This window comes from Danio rerio, chromosome 20 (assembly GCF_052040795.2).
Source record: "Danio rerio strain M-AB ecotype USA chromosome 20, GRCz13ab, whole genome shotgun sequence".
In the NCBI taxonomy this organism is placed as follows: domain Eukaryota; kingdom Metazoa; phylum Chordata; class Actinopteri; order Cypriniformes; family Danionidae; genus Danio; species Danio rerio.
The window spans coordinates 30,342,476-30,364,150 of NC_141040.1; the positions used below are offsets into that span (position 1 = coordinate 30,342,476).

A 21,675-nucleotide genomic window follows, 5' to 3' on the forward strand; every position below is an offset into this window, starting at 1 on the left:
GATTGTTTAAGCTACCTCACAGAAGTGCTCTGTTTGTTAACAGAGTTGGTGAATTAAATAAAAAATAAGGAACATCCTAGATCATTTTTTTCGCTCTTCTTTATTCGTTTTTCTTGCAAAGAAAAGTGAGTAAACTTCATGTGTTAAAATTATTATTAAGTAAATGAACTATGTGCAAAATTATAGTCAACTCCACAGTTCCATGTTATAATGGATTAACTCACTTTTTAAAGCAAAGTCAACTTAATGGCGCTTTTAAAGGCCAATTTCAAGAGTTTACACTTAGATATTGTTTGACAAATGTTAGTAGGTTTGGCATGCTGTCCCGGGAGAGAACCCTGAGCTCTCAGATAGTTGAGCCCAGGGCTCCCGCCTGGTCAATAGAACACGTAAGGGGTACAAGTACAAGATTAGGTGGTTCACAAGAACTCCCCGTGATGAAGGAGGAAAGGAGAAGAAGGGGTGGAACGAAGGTAAGGGAGTAGTTCTAGCTAGGTTACTTGTAGTGAGTTTGGATTAATCTCCTCTTGAAATTAATTTGTGAAACTTCACTTAAAGTGCTACATCGAGTGCAATCGTACAGTCGCATACCCTTCGCAAAAACCTGACGTACACCTGCCCAAAAATGCAACTACACTGCAACAATGCTGAGTTCAAGATTGATTAGCTTAGTAGCAGTGACGATTGTGTGGAGAGTTCTCTCAACTCTCACAGAGGAGCTCTGGATGGATACTTTATTTTTAAGTTTACTTTATGATTAAAGTTAATGAACATTCACTGATTTCCACCTCTTTCTTCATTTAATAGGTTTGAACTGACACACTAAAATTGTAAAAACCCCATTGCCTACTTGCGTTTCGGAAGTGTTACTGAACAAGACAGACAGAACAGGGTCTATAAATGCTCACAACAGCCACAGCTGTCTGCTTTTTTAAAAGTAAAGTAATTAATGGCTTTTTAGAGTGTGGAGTGAATGTCAGATGGCATCACTTGTGCCACTTTGTACTATAACATAAAACACAGGAGGAAAAGCAACAAGTAAACACCCTAAATATCTTATCCAGAATGAAGTACATAAATAGATTACTGATGAGCATTTAAACAGAATGCAGAATGATAGCACGAGTGGCCTCTTCTAGCCTGACATGGTAAGATGTGATAACATACCAACAGACAATTGCAGTCATGGCTCAGGATGACATGCATGTTATCTCCTGCATCAGGGAAGCGTGATCAAACAGAGAAGCGTGAGCTGTCGGCGGTCTGTTTTGGCTGGGATAATATGAAGGTTGGCTTCCCACTGGCCTGGAGACTTGCAGGGGACGCTGGGATGTCATTGCAGACCCCAACTCGCACACGTACACACATACTTCCAGATACACACGCCCTCATCTGTGCACGCATTCCTGCAGCCAGGAAGATGATGCCGAAATAATGGGAGGAAAAGGAAATGAGAGCTGTGCGAAGATCTGGACAGGATCAGAGCGATGTCTCCAAGTCTTCAGCATTCTCCTGTTGTATACTTCCATCTGATTTCACTCACGGCATTATATTTAAAACTGTATCTAGAGATTTTGCAACTTCCTCCAACTCTATGCCTCTGCATCAAGTGTTCCTTGTTTTATTCTGGCTGTTTCCTTTGCTTTCTATGGATGGAGGAAGCTGAGGAATGCTTGCACAGGAAGAACGCTCATTCTTTTGCGTCATTGCTTCCTCTTCCTTCACTTTAGTTTCCTTGACTGTTAGGTCATTTTCTTTCCCTGGGCTAATTTTTTACTTTTCAGAAAGGATATTCTGACAATGACTCAGATTACTGATAGTACATAATCACTCTATGAATTGTCACAGTGTCCGGGACAGTGTGTAACAGTGACATCATCATTTACGGTACAGTGCAATAATTTGAAAAGAGAAAAAAATGGATGCATGTGGTTAAATTCATTCAATGAAAAAGACTGCCTACTGTATGGTTTGCTGACCTATCGATGATTGGTATGTGTGATGTAAGACAGCACACAGAAAAGCTTTTCCCTCAATGTGTTACATTAAAACACATATTACAAACTAAGTTAAAGTTGCAATCCAAGTTCTTTTGTTATGCTTGCTGTCACACTTGTCTTCACACTTCCAGATTCAAGCTTAATCACTGGTGCTTTAACTAACAGATTATTAGCAATAGACAAATATAGACAATCTTATTTTGTAGAATTTTGGTCGCATTAATTATATTGAAGTTATTTACTAACATTTAGACGCTTGTGTCTGCATCGGCATCTTTACACAGCAAAGGCAGCACAGAAACCATACCTGAAATGACATCACAAAATTATAAAATTTACACAGCCGTTACCGTTTACCACTTAATGCAGCATAGTGTCTTTACACATAAATCTGAGCAGACACGAACCTGCTTTAGGACCAACTTAAATTAGCCGTTTGAAGGATATTTCTTTGATAAACCAAGCCACCAAGCCTAATGTGCTGCATTTCACTTACACATGAGTAAGCTGCGGTCACACTGGACTTTTTATACTATAGACTTTCATTCAAACACACACAAATGCCTCAGACTGGTGTATTAAAAAATTGAGTGCTACCTGCAATCAAGTCTGCTTAGGACCCATAAGGCATCGTCTGTGGTGAATGCCTGATCAAAAGCTATTAATATGATACCTTGTTGTTGGCTAATCAGAGCAAGGTTAGCTTTTTGTTGCCAGGAGGTTAACGGTAGAGGTATGATTATGCTAGCACATAAGCTAACTGGGCTAACTAACCAGTATCCGCTTGTTAATTCGTGACATATCTGAGACATATGGAATACTGTTTCTGAGACCAAGACACAATATTATTATCTAAAAATATTCGTTTATGGCTTTTTAGTCATATCACACATTAAAGTGAATTTTATATCAAATCATAGTGTACACAACAGTGTCTGAACTTGCTGCATCACAAATACCAAAAATGTTATAATTAATAAAAAATTTATTTCTTTCTGGCTATATATATTGCGATCTTGATTTTTAAAAGAATTACATGGCTTTGTAAACGTTTATTATTATCATTTGATGAGTCTCCCCATACAGTTTAGACCCGGAGGCCGCTTCACATGATGTGAAACTTAACAAGCGTATAAAAGATAAATGCTAAATTTCACAACCCATGCATGCCTCAAAATATACATAAGTATATGAAAGGGTCAATATAACGCTTATAAATGGCATTGTATTGGTGCAATGAAATGTGCATTAATACCTGCCAACACTCCCGTTTTTACCGGGAGTCTTCCATATTTCAGACCCATCTCTTGCCCTTCTCCCGTACTGTTCTGTCTCCCAGAAAATTCCCAGAATTCCACCCCCCAAGTTAGTAGCAGTTAATACGGAGATTTAGTACTTCAACTGTTTTGAAGGTCAATATTATTAGCCCCTTGGTTTCATGACAAGTAACTGTTGTCCAATGGCTTGCTTAATTAACTTAACCTTCCCTAGTAAATGTAATTAACCTACTTAAGCGTTTTAAAATTGCACTTTAAGCTAAATATTAGTATCTTGCAAAAGTAAATAGTAAAATATTAAATTCTGTCATCATGGCAAAGACAAAAGAAATTAGATATTATGTTTACAAATGTGTTGAAAAATATTTCCTCTATTTAACAGCACTTGGAAAATGTTTAAAAAATGAATAAAAAATTTCTAAGTACTACTGATTTTGTCTTTAACTATATATACCATTATTCTGCCCGCATTTAGATGTTAAAATATTAATAATAGCAGGAAACAAGGCCCATAACATAACATAACATAACATAACATAGCATAGCATAGCATAGCATAACATAACATAACATAACATAACATAACATAAAATAACATAACATAACATAACATAACATATAACATATAACATATAACATAACATAACATAACATAACATAACATAACATAACATAACATAACATAACATAACATAACATAGCATAGCATAGCATAGCATAGCATAGCATAGCATAACATAACATAACATAACATAACATAACATAACATTTAACTATTGGTTAAATGCCAGCAAAGTAGAACAGAAGCAGCTTGAAGCGGAAAGTGCAAGTATGTCTGCAATCTTGGGATTGCTTGCCGGGTATTTTAAGTTAAGATGCTATTTGTTTTTATATTAGATTTTTTCACTGAAGTCCAAAGGTGAAGAATTGATGTTATTTATAACTTGATTGTTCAAGCTACCTCACTGAAGTGCTCTGTTTGTTAACATGGTAAATTGTTGAATTGTAAAATAAGATGAATTATATTAAAAAAGGAACATCCTGGATCTCCGCTCTATTTTGTTATTTTTTTTAATGTATTATATAAGTTTCGGGTCGGTTTTCGGTCTCGGTAAATACTCAAAATCAAATGACTCGAACTCAAGGGCAAAAAAAAAACTGATCGGGACATCCCTAAAGTCAACATGCAGTATTGTAAAATATCAAGCTAACATTTGATTGAGTCTGAATAATGTATTCCTTATCAACCCAAACCAATTCTCACTTTCAATATCCTTGTGTCAACATCCTCAGTCAGGACGATTGTTTGACAGTCAAACAATAATAAAACTAGACTTTTACAAGGCAAACTCTTATTTCTTTTCATTAAAGGGTTAGTTCACCAAAAATTTAATATTTCCTCGCGATTTACTCACACCCATGTGGTTCTGAACGTTAATAAATTTCTTCTGTTGAACACAAAACAAGCTATTCTGAATAATGTTTACGAATGTTCTGAAGAAGTTGATGGCTTTTTACCAACATTCTTAAGTATATTTTCCTTTGTACTAAACAGAAGAAAGAAACTCAAACAGGTTTGGATGAAATAGAAGGCAACTAAACGATGACAGATGAAAGATCTCTTTAATGCACTCTTTACATATCTTTTCATTTATACAGTTTTATTGGCGCAAATCGAAAAGTATTAAATTACACTTAATCAAACACATATTCACACTCTCCCTGCGGTTTTCTCTTTCTGCCAACGCCTCCATCGCTCCACACTTCTCACATTCCATTCTCATGTCATCTCAACTTTCCTCATGCGTGTGTCTCTGATCAACAGCACGAGTATGACTGAAAACACACTTGTAGTATCAAATGTGTACTCAGTCAAGAAAAAAAAAATTTATTGTAACAGAATAAATCTGTGCAGTTCATATTGTGGTTTCTAAATATCTTGACCCAAATATTTTTTGGAAAACAAGTGCTCAATCAAATTAATGTTTTCATAATTTTCCAGGAATCTGACCTCAAATTATACTGCAGCTCTGCTAAAGTCATTCTAAGAAGTGAAGTACTGACCACACACCCACACACACACACGTTTGTACGACATATTTTGATATGAAGTATTGTCATTATAGTTGCATATTATAAAATACACTTCTTACTTGCCTACTATATTTTCATGGGAACTTCCCGTAGACGTAATAGAAATCTTTATACTATACCCAGCAGGCACACAACATCATAATATGTTAATATTAGGTTAGATTTAGGTCATGAAATCAGGTGAACAAAATTCAATGTCTAGCCAGTGTCTTAGAACAATGTTATTTGGACATCCAATAAAGACGTCGAATTAGGTTAATATTTGCTGAATTTTAGATTGTTTTGGAAAGTGACCAAAATCTAACATCTGATAGAGGTGTAACATAAGTACCATATGGTGTAACATAATTAGACATTGGTATTTGGTTGATTTTAAGTTGGACGTTGAACATTAAGGTCAGCCTGACGTTGGGTTCTGATGTCAAGCCGATTTTCATTTCCAAATCAAATCCAAAAACCCCACAACGTCAAAATGACATCATGTTGACGTCCTGTACCTGCAGAGTATATCTTTCCCACCCCTAAAACCAACCCTCACAGAAAACATTCTGCAGTTTTACATTTTCAAAAGAATTTATGAGCCATTTTCCTCATGGGAGCCACAAAAATGTCCCCACAAGGTCAGAATTCACTGGTTTTGCTAAACGGCTGGGGAAATTTGGTTCTCAACAATGTGATGAATATAAGGTTCACACACACACACAGAGAGAGAGGGAGTATGATGTCATAATCAAATCTCTGGAATATGATTTATATTCCAAACACTATAAAAAAAAAAGCTAAAGCAATTACCAACAATCTTGAGGTGGAGTTCTCTGCAGACACAGTTCTGCAGAAATAGGTCAAACAATAAAAACATACTAAACTGATAGCATAAAGAAAATATACAGCAACGGGACACACTGAGACCGAATTCCTAAGATAAACAGATAATGACATACAGCCTGTTAAAACATGTTTGATATGGAGCACAGACCTTATATGCTATCAGAGTAAACACACACACACACACACACACACAGGGCTCAGTGGGGGAGGCCTGTGTGTGAGATAATGGTTGAGCTCACTCTCTGGACTCACTCAAGCCGCCTCCTCCTAAATGCCTGGCAGCTAATTTGTGTGTGTGTTTAAGTGGGTGGGTGGAAGAACTCAATTCATTTGCAAACTTTTGTATCAACAGTGCTCATTATATATAAGTACACCTCTTACAAATCTCGTTTTTTAAATTCATAATTTTAATAGGAAGCTATACAATATTATATTTGTGCATATACATTAGATTAGTCAATAGTCAGTACTGAAGCCAAATTTGGAGCTTTTCTAACAAAATAACTTATGATAATGCTCCAAAAACTAGTACACCCAAATTTATATGTTAGAGAAAAAATATTAAATACAAATTTAAAAACAGAGAAAAAAATCAAGAGAAGCAAAAAAATGTAAATGTTTTGTTGAAATTTTGTAGTTTGTAATTTTATTTGCAATATTTTGCTTGAATTTATTTGTATTATCTTACAATTTCTAAATATGTTTGATGACTGTTTAATAAATCTGCTTTGTTTAAGAGCACCAAAATACATTGCTCACTAAGAAAGTTCATAACGGTTTAAAACACACGATGGGGAGAAAATGATGAGGTAATTTTCATTTATGGATGAACTATCCCCACAACACGCATTTTCAGTGATTCTATGACAAGCGAGATGCATTAGAAATTTTATTCTGGTAACATACATTAAATTGCATCTCCTGCAAGCACTTGTGATCAAGCTGTACATTGTTTTGGAAAGCATTGTTTTATGTATAAATACTTAAAAAGTTCATTTAAGTTCAGTTTACTTATACAGTACATTAAAATGACCACAATGTTACCAAAGTTCTGCATAGGTCACCTAAAAAGGGGTTAATTGCACTAAAGACAGATAAAACATGACATTCATTGTAGTCTAAAAGCAACAGAAAACTTTTTAGGACATGCCTTGAACTTAGATTAAGCGGAACCTAAAGAAAGTTAGTAAATGAAAAGAATCTGGAAAGCAATGATTTTAATTGCATTTTGTGTGTAATTTTTGTACAACATTGCAAAGTGTGAATACTTGAAAGGCTTTGTCACAATACATTTCATAAACATTACTTTTTTCAAAGGTCAGTGTAAGGAGAATATGTGGTCATTTAGGGTTATTTAAATGCATTCGAAAACTGAGTGTTTACACTGTGAAAGCAATCTGGCTGAGTGCATTTTCATATCTCTGGAACTGGTTCTGGTTGAGCAAATCAAGCTTAAATAGTTCTGGACCCCATTTACACCTCTATTTAGCATAATAAACACCTTAATACCAGGTGTAAACAAGCCTCAGTGAGTGAGCCTAGTGAATTGTTCTCTCTCTACGACCATTTGAAAAGCCAAGTATAGTCAAATTCAAGATAGTTACTGATTAAAGGAAATTATAAGAAAAGTGTGTGTGTGTGTGTGTGTGTGTGTGTGTGTTTTATATCAAGAGCACTACTTTCGTCTTAGTTGATTTTGGCAGGCGAGACATTGCACAAGACATTTCTGGCACAGTGGCCACCAAAATAATCATACTTGTCTCTCTCATCTGTCTGTATGTGACTCGATGTACATGGTTTCAATTGTAAAATTGCACTGAAAACAGACAGGATCATATTTTGGGGGGTTTCTAAACAATGGAGAACAGACAGATACATCAACACATTCATTTTACACACATTTTGCTCCTGGTATGTTTCTGCAACATGTTCCAGGGATTTTTCTGGCACTCTGGGGATGTTGGAGAGAAAATGAATGGCTGGACGGAGCATGGAAGAAAATTATGGCTAAACACTTTTGGCTGGCATTACAGCATTAATCATGCAGATTAAATAAAGCCTGTATTGAGGCACTTTGAGAAAAAAATCAAGGGCTTGTCCTGGTATTGTCAGGGGTGAGAGTTTTATACATAACATCTCATTGAATCTACAGCCACAACAATAAGGAACCATTTTTATTTGTCTGTAAATATGTCTACACTATCAGATGTGGCACAGATGATTTATTTTAAAGAGACTATAATCTCGTTTGTTGTCCACTGGTTTCTCACTCAATAAATGTTTCATTTGTTTTCTGCTTTTATATGCTTTGAGACAAAAAGTAAAAAACGTTTATGAGAGAAACAACAATGTGTGATTTGTGAAAAGTTGTGAAAAGTTTGACTCTCAAGAACATCATACAATTACAGCAGACGTTTGGTCTCCTTTTTAAAGAAACACTCCACTTTTTTAGTAAATAGACTAATTTCACAATTCACTTAGTGTTAAAAAGTTTTCTAAACATTTTCCCTCGGCTTACTCCCTTTATTCATAAGAGGTCGCCACAGCGGAATGAACTGCCAACTTATCCAGCACATGTTCTACACAGCGGATGCCCTTCCAGCTGCAACCCAGTACTGGGAAAGATCCAAACACATTCATTCACACACATACACTACGGTCATTTTAGTTAATTCAATTTACCTATAGTGCATGTCTTTGGACTGTGAGGGAAATCAGAGCACCCGGAGGAAACCCACACAAACACGGGGAGAACCTGCAAACTCCACACTGAAATGCCAACTGACCTAGCCGGAACTCGAACTTGCAACCTTATTGCTGTGAGGTGACCACAGACCTTCTGAACCACCGTGTCACCCCCGTACAGACACTATAACCGTAAGAATTCTGTATTGTTGGACCCCTAGTAACTACTTACCAACACTAAATGTTGTTGCTATACATAATGTCACTGGGTTTGCTGCAGCCATAATATGGCAGCAAAGTTAATTGATAATTAAGCCAGAATGAAGGTAAAGTTGCTAGCCATATTGATCTAGAAAATAACACATTTTCTGCTGGTCTTACATGATGTAACTACAGAAAAAAAGTCAAGTTTTAGGAAGTTATGTTGTAAAAGTTATGTAGGAAAACCTGCTAATGGTCTAATCTGATTCAATGATTTATGCTAAGCTAAGCCTAAAGCGCTTTTGCCAAACCCTGATATCAACTGAAGGGTTTAAAAATGGTAAAACTTAGCTGTTTAACTCAAGGTAACTTGTACAACAAGACTATTTACGAAAAAGTGGACTGTTATTTTAACCAAAGTTGCTAAATACTAAGTACTAAATACTGCTTCAACTATTCCATTACCCATAAATACTAACCTTGAATAATTTAACATTTTCAATGCTTTTTTACAGACGTCAAATGCTAATACAACTTCCTTATCCTATTTTAGTAGTTTTCTCATCTTAGTTTTGCACAGATTTATCGTTTGAATATCAATAAAGCATCATGGCTTCCCATTTTCAGTTTGCTAGTTACAAAATCCATCTGACCATAACAAATCAGGCTATTTGACCTTCAAAATAAAACACACCTAAGATTTCTACACATGCAAAGAGACTATAGCTTATTAAAACATGCACTGGTCTCTTAAAGAGGTCAGTTAGGTCATGTCTTTCTAAATATTATTGGGGGGCAGCTTCTCGGTGGTCTCTCGTAGTTGAAAAGGAAGAAAAGAATGCAAAAAGCGAATAAAAATAAACACACTATGGATTATGGCTGTAGGGTTTTCCTTAGCGAGTAAGGAGAGGTCTATGTTGGTGTCCACTCACTGTAGCCTCTATGTAGGTGTTCCCTTCTCTAGGATAGTGTGGGATTATGAGAGGGATCAGTCGGGGTATGAGGGCACACAGATAAAAAGATAAAGATCACAACTTAAGCCTCACACACACAGAGCCCTGACGCTGGGAGGTGGACCACTATTAGTGTCAGTCACTGTCATAGCATGCACACAGACACAGTAATAAAGATATGAGACTGATATAGATATGTTTGCACACAATGTACAGACCCACATGTGGATTATAGCACATACCTTCAGCCGGTGGGTTCTCCTCGGTGTGGCCGTTATACTCTGTCTGATCATCCGTTTTCCCATTAAGACTGGAAATAGAGATCTGTCCATTCTTCTGAAGAGGCTAAAAAGAAAGTAAGAGAAAGATGAAGGTTTGTGAACTGGATTATAATGTTTTCAGCAGACTTATTGAGTGTAGGTATGAGTTAGAATTTGGTCATATAAGTATTAAAAAATATTCACATTAAAATGTACAATTTAATGTAATAATTAAATTAAGTAGGGTTCCTTACATTTTTTATTATTATTTTTGAAACAAAAAGTCAGTATTCTTATTAATTACTTGACCACACTCACTCACTCACTCACTCACTCACTGACTCACTCACTCACTCACTCACTCTAGCTTATTGCCTGCATTATCAGGGGTCGCCGCAGCAGAATGAAGCACCAATTAATCTGGAAATTGTTTTATACAGCAGATGCCCTTTCATCTGAAACACACAAACTAACCAGCAACCGTTTTGCTGTGAAGCAACCATGATAACTACCAGCTGTTATTTGACCACAATATAGTTATATTATTATTATTACAGTTTAAATAACAATGAACTATTTTAAAGATTGGCCTAAAGACTGCTTCTTTGGCATCATAGAAAAAATCAGAACTCAATTCAATATGATGGTTTGGAGTTTAGGAAAATGCTAAAAAGTAAGCTTTTTATTATTTTACATAAATACAGTTAAAATCAGAATTATTAGCCCCCCTAAATTATTAGCCCCCCTGTTTATTTTTTCAACACATTTCTAAACATACATTAGTTTTAATAACTCATTTCTAATAAATGTATGATTTTATCTTTGCCATGATGACAGTAAACACACGCGAATGTACTTTGAAAAAAAGACACATTTGTCTCTACTAAAATCCGTCATCTAAGATTAACTGATTTGTATTAAATGGCAAGCAAAAGTTCGAAAAAAATGATGACAAGACAGACGCGGCTTGATAGTTCCAACCTATAGCAAGCTAGCATGGAAGCAGCTGCTAGAGCTACAAGCAACAGTTGCGCTGAGCAATCTTCGCTAGAGAACAATACACTGAACTGATATCCTCACGCGACCAGATGGCAGAGACTATAAAAATGGAGATGTCGAGCTTTCGGTCTGAGATCAGATTTAAATCAAAATCTCAAAATATGAATTCCTGTTGTCAAAATAACTTTTGATGAAGTCACAGTGGCGCAGTGGGTAGCATGATCACCTCACAGTAAGAAGGACAATGTTTTGAGCCTCGGCTGGTTCAGTTAGCATTTCTGTGTAGAGTTTGCATGTTCTCCCTGTGTTCGTGTGGGTTTCCTGCGGGTTCTCCTTTTCCCCCCACAAGTCTAAAGACATGCGCTATAAGTGAATTGGGTAAGCTAAATTGACCATAGGCGATGCCGTGGCGCTGTGGGTAGCACGTTCGCCTTCGGATAAGTTGACGGTTCATTCCGCTGAGGCGACCCCAGATTAATAAAGGGACTAAGCCGAATGAATGAATGAAATTGACCATAGTGTATGTGTGTGAATGAGAGTGTTTATGTGTTTTTCAGAGATGGGTTGCAGCTGGATGGGCATCCGCTGCGTAAAACATATGCTGGATAAGCGATCTCTGATTAATAAAAGGACTAAGCCGAAAAGAAAATGAATGAATGAATTACTTTTGACAAGTGATCACCTTTACAGATAATAACACGTGTGCACACTGAGTCTCCCTGGATCAGATCCAGTAAAGGAGCTGTGAACCATCTAAATATATTGTCACTGCTCTTGTGTATTTAGAGTTTTAAAACAGATGCAGGAGAGGAACTCAGAAGACCAATATTTGATATTGGATTTGTCATAATGTGTGGTTTTAATTCCAACCTTCATATTGTTCCCACATTAACTACATTAAAATACAAAGTAACACTGACCTCCTTGAAGAAGACGAAATGACATCTTAGAAATTTTAGACAGCTGAACCTTTTGACTGGCTGAGGAATTTGCATGGTTTATCCACATAACCGAGCATTCACAATTCCCTCAAGGACAATACATACTTCAGTGACGGTAGAACCGAATCACAACCGTGTGCTGTCAGTCACAATTTGGATTCAGTTCGCATTGCTGGACACTGCTGTAATCTAAAAAAGTACTCTCTGCTCTGGTAACTACAGATCCAAATGTAATAAATTCTTATCACCATTCTTAGAAATAGTCGATCTAGGAGTTTTTCCACTCTTTACTACTGTCTGCCTGGCTTCTGGATTCCATTAAAGGAGAAAACAGGAATCACAGACATTGTGACGCATCGTATAAGAAAGACTTTCCACTCCGAGCAGCAGTTCTATTAAGTTAAAGGTCAATTAGGCCTCAGACTAGTTTAATAATAGAACAGTAATAAAAATCACAATGAACTCTCTTGTGGGCCAGTACGAAAATATGTGAGCAATGCAATTACGCAGAAAGTTAATTTCTGTTTAGAGGCAGAAATAAACGTGAGTGAGAAGACTCGAGCCCTGGCCTGCTTTGACAGTGGTCCAGCAGGTGTCCTTTTAACCCGTCCTGTCCTCTGACACTCAGGCCCATTTCATGACAGTCATTCTCCACATTCCTATGCCCCTTCATAGAATTCCAGCCTGATGGGGAACACCCCACCCAAATTCCCCAACCATGGCTCTGCTTCACCCCCTCCATTATCCCAACTTACAGATCCAGAACATTTACAATCTTAAAAATATACTACCCCTCAAAAATCTGGGGGTAATAACATATATATAGTTGACATTAGAATTATTAGCCCCCTTTGAATTTTGTTTTATTTTTTAAATATTTTCCAAATGATGTTTAACAGAGCAAGGAAATGTTCTTATATTTGTTTTATTTCGGCTAGATTAAAAGCAGTTTTAAAATTTTTAAGAAAAATTTTAAGTTCAAAATGATTAGCCACTTTACGCTACTTTTTTTTCGATTCTCTACAAAACAAACCATCACTATACAATAACTTGCCTAATTACCCTAACCTGCCTAGTTAACTTAATTAATCTAGTTAAGCCTTTAAATGTCACTTTTAGCTGTATAGAAGTGTCTTGAAAAATATCTAGTCAAAATTATGAACTCATTATGGCAAAGATAAAAGAAATCTGTTATTAGAAATGAGATATTAAAACTATTATGTCTAGAAATGTGTTAAAGAAATCTTCTCTCTGTTAAACATAAATTGAGAAAAAAAATAAACAGGGGGGCTAATAATTCAGGGGGTCGAATAATTCTGAATTCAGCTGACATATAATGCAACTGAGCTTCGAATTCCAATCCTGGCTTGCGAACCTTTCCCAATCTCATGCTCTCCTTTCTCTTTTCAAATACTACCATCCTATCACAAAGCAAAACATGGCAAAAAAAAAAAAAAAAAAAAAAAAAACTTTAAATATAAAACAGTTTATATCTAATGACATTTAAGATCACTGTATTGATTAATCCATTAAGGTTTTATGACATTCCAAACAGATTACCCAACAGATGCAGATATACAGTCTTCGTTGTAGACTCCTTTTTATAATGGATTATGTTATTTATTGTTTCCAAATTTAAGGATAATCAAATATTGACAAGATTGACTTGATATTGACAGTGAATGAGTTCAATAAGTCATGCTATTTTTGAAATTTATCCACTGTTACTGGTCAGTTGAACAGCTTTTGCAAAAACTCTTGAAAACTCTTGGTCCTTCCTTCTCTAATATCATAAGTCACTAGGGACATTTAACAACTGTTCAACTAACAAAAACTGACACAATGTGTCTAAGTGTGACAGCTGTTTAACTCAAATAAGTAAAGATAAATACAATCTGTGTTTATGGCACAACACACTTGTGGGTGTGAGGTTTGTACAGAGGTGTGACATCAGGTTGTGAGTGTGTGTGTCTGCTGTCGTGAATGTGATTTGTGACTTGCCTTGTGCTCCATTATTTCAGTATATTTATGCTATACATTAACAGAACGAAAACTAATGTTTTCCTAAATATACCCATTATGCTCATACATCTGTTCTGCTGCCCTTCATTGCACTGATCTGACAGATTCCTCTTCTCTCTGTGGATCAAAGGTTCAGGGACGGCTGTTCTTCCCACAAATCACTCTGCAAATCTCTTCTCTGTCTGACAGAAAAAGACTGCAAAGGAGAGGAGAATTCATGCACTCTTAAACATCTATCCTGTCAAATACTCCAAATAGCACTCATCCTAAAGATATAACCTTCCCAACATTTTGAAGATATTTGAAATTTTAGACTATTAGCAATGTTTACACTTTGAAAAAATACATTAAAATGGACAATTACACTTTATAAAGATCTTTAAAGTATAAATGTGTCATTTGGTTGTGCTTTTGTTATTCTTTTATTTTATTTTAGCATATTTTTATTTTTATTTTAAACTAAATGAAAATTAGTTTTTGTTGTACAAGTTGAAAAAATCTCCTTTTTTCCTTTTTATTATTTAATGTAACATTTATTAAGTAACAAAAAATTTTTTATAATCTTTCATTTATTTCACAAAATACCCAAACACTTGAGCTATCATTTCCAAGTGAGGCCCCAGTCAATTGAATAACATTTTAAACCCCTTAACATGAACAACAAGTATTATTGTAAACTAATTCTCATGTAAACGTTAAGCCCAGGTTAGTAAAATATGTCAGTGACATTCATAATTTATGTTATGCTCCAAATTTGACCTAAAAATTTAGAACTGAGGGGACATTTCAAGACCCAAGCAAAGCTTCCAGTTCTTGCTTCTGGAAAAAATATTGTTCAAATGTTTTTAGCATAATTGCTGTTATTGATACAAGAAAAATAGGGGCAAAAAAACACTTTCAGATAGACTTTCTAAAATTATTTTTAAAATCTTCTAAAACAAATGGTCCTGCTCATAGTACAATGTGTAAATATAATAAACTGTAGCGAATTAGAAAATCTAGCATGTAATATTTTCATAACAGACTTAAAGCTCACTATAAACATTCAAATAATTTCATACACACTCAAACTCGGCCTGACACCAGGCAATAAAAATCCCCTAGGGGGTCATGGTTTATTCATGCCCATTAACCTCTGCCCTTTGACCCTTTGTTAATGATGACTGAATCATAGAGGTAAAACAAGAGAGATTTACATTGAGAACCAACGCAAATAACATACAAATTGTAAATAATTTATTTCAAAATGGATGTGTTTTCATTACAAAATATTTGTCAGAATCCTTTTATAGGCTTGTCAGTGAGAGCAGTTAAAACTGTTTATGGGGTGCCTTTTCAACACCAGGAGGCAAGGACAGAGACATTGTCTAACCTGGAAGTGATAGTGAAGAATTAGTTTAGACACATTGATTTATGTGCCTGATGCCTGACTCTATCAATCAGGAAATCAGCCTTTTTTGCTTTGTAGGCTAGAAAACAAGAGTATAAATTCTATAGTATGAAAAAAGGTGAACAGCAATAGATGAGGTAATTATGAAAACTGTTCAGAGAGGTCTGAGATGCAGGCTGACATCATTTCTGCAGAAGAAAGGGGAATATAAGGTGTGAAGCTGTGGATCATCATTATAGAAGTGATGAAAACATGATGTTTTAATCAGGGTGTAGACAGACAATGACAGTGGTCAGCGCACCAAACCCTGTGGGACTCCCTTTAAGTTTGCAGAGTGCAAAAACGAAACATGATAGAATCTGTTATCGAAAGAGTCCACAGGGAAGAAAGACTTCAGATCCAAAATCAGCAGCTGATAGTTAAACATGTTAAACGGAGGAGACAGGTCAGATAAAATCATACTCAAGAACTAAGTGCTCACGGCCTTAAAAAGGTAGTTCACTAAAAAACTGTCATAAGTTTTACAGTCTCATGTCATACCAAATCTATGTACCCCCAAAAGACAAACACGCACACACAAACAAACCCTTTTGGAAAAAAATGGCCTTACATTAAAAGGCAGTGATGTTGAATATTGCTCTTTCAAACGTACTGGTTTGAAACAACGTGAGTGTGAATAAAAGAACACAGGATTTGTTTCATGTAAACAATCCCTTGATACAATATGATTACTACAAGGAAATCTGGTAAATGTTAATTGCTGTTTGATATCGATCTTAAAAATCTCACAAATTCTAATGTCAGTGGGATGATAAACATTTTGGATACATTGTGATCAGACTATTCAATTATAATATTGTATGTTGCTTAACTATCTCATTTGGAATAGGATTTTTACTTGTTACAGTTGTTACAAAAAACATTTTTTACATTGCAATATTTTGTTTTACCGCAATATTTATTGCGATTAGGCATGGGTTGTTAACCATTTTCAGGGTATATCATGGTTTTACAAAAGGTTTTAAAACTGCCAAAATGTTCTGCTATATCATTCCTACCACAAAAATGAGTTTTTTTTAGGACAACAGTATATCCAGCAGAAAAGATATCCAAAAATGTCGTTTTACACGAATCTGTGTTTTTAAAACTAATGAAGAGAGCAGAAGACATTTAAAAAGAATATATGTTAGAGCAGTATCCACAATACCATGAATACTATGATATTTTTCAAAAGTTGTCATACGTCACAATCTCATACCAGCCCATGCCTAACTGCCATTTAAGTAAAATTTCACCAGGTTATTTGAATAACTTTATTCAGAAAGATTTCATTAATTTAGATCGACTGGGATGATCAAGTATTTTTCCATGCAGTGCATCTGCATAAATTATAATAAATTACAAGCAAAAATAAATGAATAAACAGTGCTTTATGGTTGTCAGGGCAGTCTAACAGTAACTAACAGCAAGTACAGAAATTGAACAATCAAATGTAAAATAAATAAATAAAAACATGGTCATCATTGAAAAAATAATTACAAAAATATTAATATATTTAATATTTTATGTATCTTATATTCTTAAAAAAATTATAATAAATTGCAATATGACTATTTTATATTGCAATATCCATGCTCAAACGACATATTGTTGGTATATACGATATATCCATGCTCAAACGATATATAGCCCTTATAGAAACTATAATTGAGGTCTGTATTTGAGATGCATGATTACGCACAGAAAGTCTGGCCAGAGGAGAAATGGTTGTGCTCAACTGTGCCTGGTTTCTCTCAAGGTTTTTTTTTTTTCCTTCACTTTCGTCAATTAGTGAAGTTTTGTTTCCTACCACTGTCACCACTGGCTTGCTTTGTTTTGGGACTTGTGGAGCTGCGCATCAATGGATTTGCTCTTCAGCGTTTGAACTTTCAGCAGTGAAAATTAAACAACACTGAACTGAACTAAACTGAACATCAACTCTGAAAACTGGACTGACACTGTTTCAATTTACTAGAACTTCTATGTTAAGCTGCTTTGACGCAATCTACATTGTAAAAGTGCTATAAAAATAAACATGAGTTTTTTTGTGTTTTTTTTACCTGTGTTGTGTGTTCTAACCAACATGAAAAACACAAAAGGTAACACTTAAGCTTCCATTAATTAATAATAGCCATGTCAATTTCATAAAAATGGTTTAGCAGAAATAATACTGCCAATCACAGCAGGTTTTGCAGGTGACTCCATCCCTGAGACATCAAACATTCAGTCATTCATTCATTTTCCTTCAGCTTACTCCCTTTATTCATCAAGGGTCGCCACAGCGGAATGAACTACCAACTTATTCAGCATATATTTTACACAGCGCATGCCCAACATCCATACATTCTCACTTTCATACACATAAACTATGACCAATTTAATTTATTAAATTCACTGATGTTTTTGGACTGTGGGGAAAACCTGAGCACCCTAAGAAAACCCATGTCAACACAGGGAGAACATGCAAACTCCACACAGAAATGCAAACTGATCCAGTAGGGACTCCAAGCAGCGTTCTTCTTGCTGTGAGGCAACAGTGCTAACCACTAAGCCACCTTATCTCCCGACATCAAACAGTTCAGCCATTTATGAAAAGTATCATCTCATTCATTTTTAATCAGATTGAAATTTAGCTGAATTTATAAACAATAAACTACTTAAGAGAGAGAAAGACTTGCTTTGTGTAGGGGGTTAACACACAGACACACACTTGGGTAACAAAAACTCAATACTAGAGCCTCAGAGACCACAAACTGCATGCATCATCTCCTTCGACACAAACACAGATGTGAGACGATCAACTTCTGGCAACACACAGCAAACCCCAGTCGCTATTAGTTAAGTCACTTGCTTCAAAATCTATCTACCCCAGTGTTGTGTTACAGTGGTGGTAAACTGTATCATTGTTTAAACAGGCTTGCGCTAAAAACTTGATCCTGACAAACAGGCTAACAAAATAAACTGCGCCTGTACATGCCTAATCATATCGAATGAACAGTCAATTGGAATCAGTTACTCTGTTCAAGATCATAACAGTCTTTGAGGTCCACAAATCATCAGTCTGAGTTAGAACCAGAGTCCAAACCGCCCATTTCTCACTTACTGAAGGGGAAAATCTGTGGCTTCAAAGGCAGACAAACACATCATTTTGTTGCCTAAACTTATTAGACTCTGGCAAATTTATGGCATTTGAGCTTCACATTTACAAATAGTGCAGTGACAGCTTTGCATTTCTTTGCCCTGACTTGATAAATCACATATCTGTGAGGCTGCGAGGAATTAAGAGCTCACTTTGCTAAAACTTCCTTCATGTTGGCTCGAGATTTGTTTGTTTCATGGAAACATATGCGGTGAATACTTTACTTCTCATTTGACGAATAAGGAATTTATTTTTTTGGCGCAGACTGGAAGCAATATACAAAAAAGGAGTGATCTTGTTGCAAATTCCAGGAGCTTTGTACGTATAAATGTCCGTGCGGAGAGTCTTCCAAGCTGCGGGCCACCCCACTGTGCATTTTCCTGATTTTCCTGACCCTCTATTTGTCTCCCATCGATATTGGGAGTCTTCTGTTCCTTCCACTCCCCAAACAGCTGTCACTAAGGCCACCCTCATGAGCAAACATCAATGCGATAGGACAGGACCTCCCTGTGTCTCAAGCGGATCGGCCGGAGTGTCCCAGATTCAGCCCCCCCACAGTCAGTCTAAAACAATAAACCTCCTCCTATCGCTCCATCCCAAGGGTCCTCCTGTGATTTAGATCATAAGAAGAAAGGAAAAGTTCAGACGTGACTCTTCTGATACTCTGAAGGAACAACAGGCTAGAGTTTAAAGTGAGGATCTGGTAGAGATAGTGAAACTGAATAAGTTTAATGACTGCAGAAAAAGGGCAAATCTAGCTCATGTGTGGAAATGTATGCCTCTGCCTACATTAATTACATTTCACTGCCGTTTTTGGGCGAAATTAATACAAGAAGCTGTACAAAGGCAATAACTTCTGCTTACACCTTGTATTAAGATGTGCTTTCATCATCCAGTGACAAGTGTATGATGCTAAAACAAGTGCTAATGGGATCTAAAATGTTTTGAGCTTGTTAATTCTGGACCTCTTCCAACGGTAAATGTGTGGTCAAACAGCCATAAAAGACAACTTACACTCTGGCTTTTTACCAAACATGTGATCATTATGGGATGTTTGGTGAGAAAGTGCACTAAAACAACAACAAGATATTCCTACATCACAGCATTGTACTAAAACACATTTAAAATGAATGTTTTTCCATTCATTCATTTTTCTTTGCCTTAGTCTTTTATTTATCAGAGGTCGCCACAGCAGAATGAACCACCAACTATTCCAGCATATATTTTACACAGCGAATGCCCATCCAGCTGGAACCCAGTACTGGGAAACACCTGCACTCATACACTACGGCCATTTTTGTTTACCCAATTCATCTAAAGTGCGTGTGTTTGGACTGTGGGGGAAGCCAGGGCACCCGGAGGAAACCCATACGAACAGGGGGAGAACATGCAAACTTCAGACAGTAAAGCCAACTGGTCCAGGCGGGACTTGAACCAGCGACCTTCTTGTTGTGAGGCAACAGTGCTGACCACGGATCTATTTGAATACATGTTAATACCAGGCGCGTTGTAAACACTTGGTTGAAACACAGTCTTTGTTCTTTTTTACATAGATTATAATTATGGATAATTAGTGAATAAAGGTTTCTTTCGAGTGGTTTGTTATACAATATTATGTTATGAAAAAACTAAACATGCTATTTAGCACTTTTTAATGACAATGTGTTATTTAAACAACCCACATTTCCAATGGAAAAAACAGCTTTTCCCTCCTCTTGTAGAAATATGATCTAAAAAGTGAGGAAAAAGACATTTCCAGTTTGCAAAAATGTAAGCAAAGTCACATAATTCCTATAAGGGCTGGAACTAAAAGGGACAATGCAAAATTTGCACTCTTCTGTCATAAACAGTTGACTTGATCTAATTCCCAGCAAGCACTTCTGTTTTTAAAATATGTCTAATAGACGTTAAAACACGTCTAAACATAGTCGTCTTGGCTAAAACAAAGCTAAATTTGGGCTTTCAGTGAAAATCTAATAGACATCTAAGAATAGGCCAAAACTAGTCATCTAGTGATCAAACTAGTCATCAAATTAGTCATCTATTAGGCGTCTGTTAAACATAAAATTGTTTGCTGGGTTGTAAGAGATACAAGGTCTTTATTACAGTTTTGTGGATTGTGATACTTACACTTTCTAATGACATTTCCTATGTGTTGTAAAGTGGTACAGGAAATCAAAATGAACCACATGATTTTGTTAGCACACATTGCCAGTTTTGTGGTGAACAATTATTCTGTGCATGTCATAAAGAAAGAAAATAGTTTGCCCTTCTAATCTTTAATTAAAATGCACTTTCTGTTTGTTTTCGGTTAAATTATCAGATTATGTGACTTTGAGGTAATAGTCGAGGCTAACATACTTAACCACACTGGTTCAACTGTCAGTTTAGACAACAAACAGAAATGGTGAGCAGGAGGTGTTAGGTTGTAATAACTATCCTTAAACACTTTCCCCGACCTTTCTGAATGAAACGCCTACTTTAATCAGCATGCGGTAGAAAAAACCAGCCACGACCACTGTTTGCTCATTTAAAATTCTGTTTCCGTAGCAACAGCATCACAAAACAAAAAAATTAAGGATCGCAGCTTCCGGTTCATGGAGACTTTAAAGAGAAAGAAAGTGAAACTGGCTAATAGACCTGAGAGAACATTAGATGCAACACCAGGGAAGTTAAAGCAACCACTGCTGCCAACAGCCACATGCTGTTGATCCAGAATTGTTTTAGACAATAGGACTGGCTTCATATTGATTCTCACATGCTGCCTGATTTTATTTTATGCCTTAACAATGTTAATGTGATATAGGCATGTGACTAGCTTTGGTTGAATTGTGCACAATTACAGTT

At 36.0% G+C, this 21,675-nt stretch overlaps 1 protein-coding gene across 1 annotated transcript in view; it reads right to left on the reverse strand.

Annotated features, from left to right (window-relative positions):
- akap12b (A-kinase anchoring protein 12b) overlaps positions 1 to 21,675 on the reverse strand; it is a 52,982-nt gene that overhangs the window by 14,745 nt on the left and 16,562 nt on the right. The window contains 1 exon segment of the mRNA NM_001281788.1: positions 10,281 to 10,383. Within this exon segment, the coding sequence (NP_001268717.1) occupies positions 10,281 to 10,383 (103 nt within the window).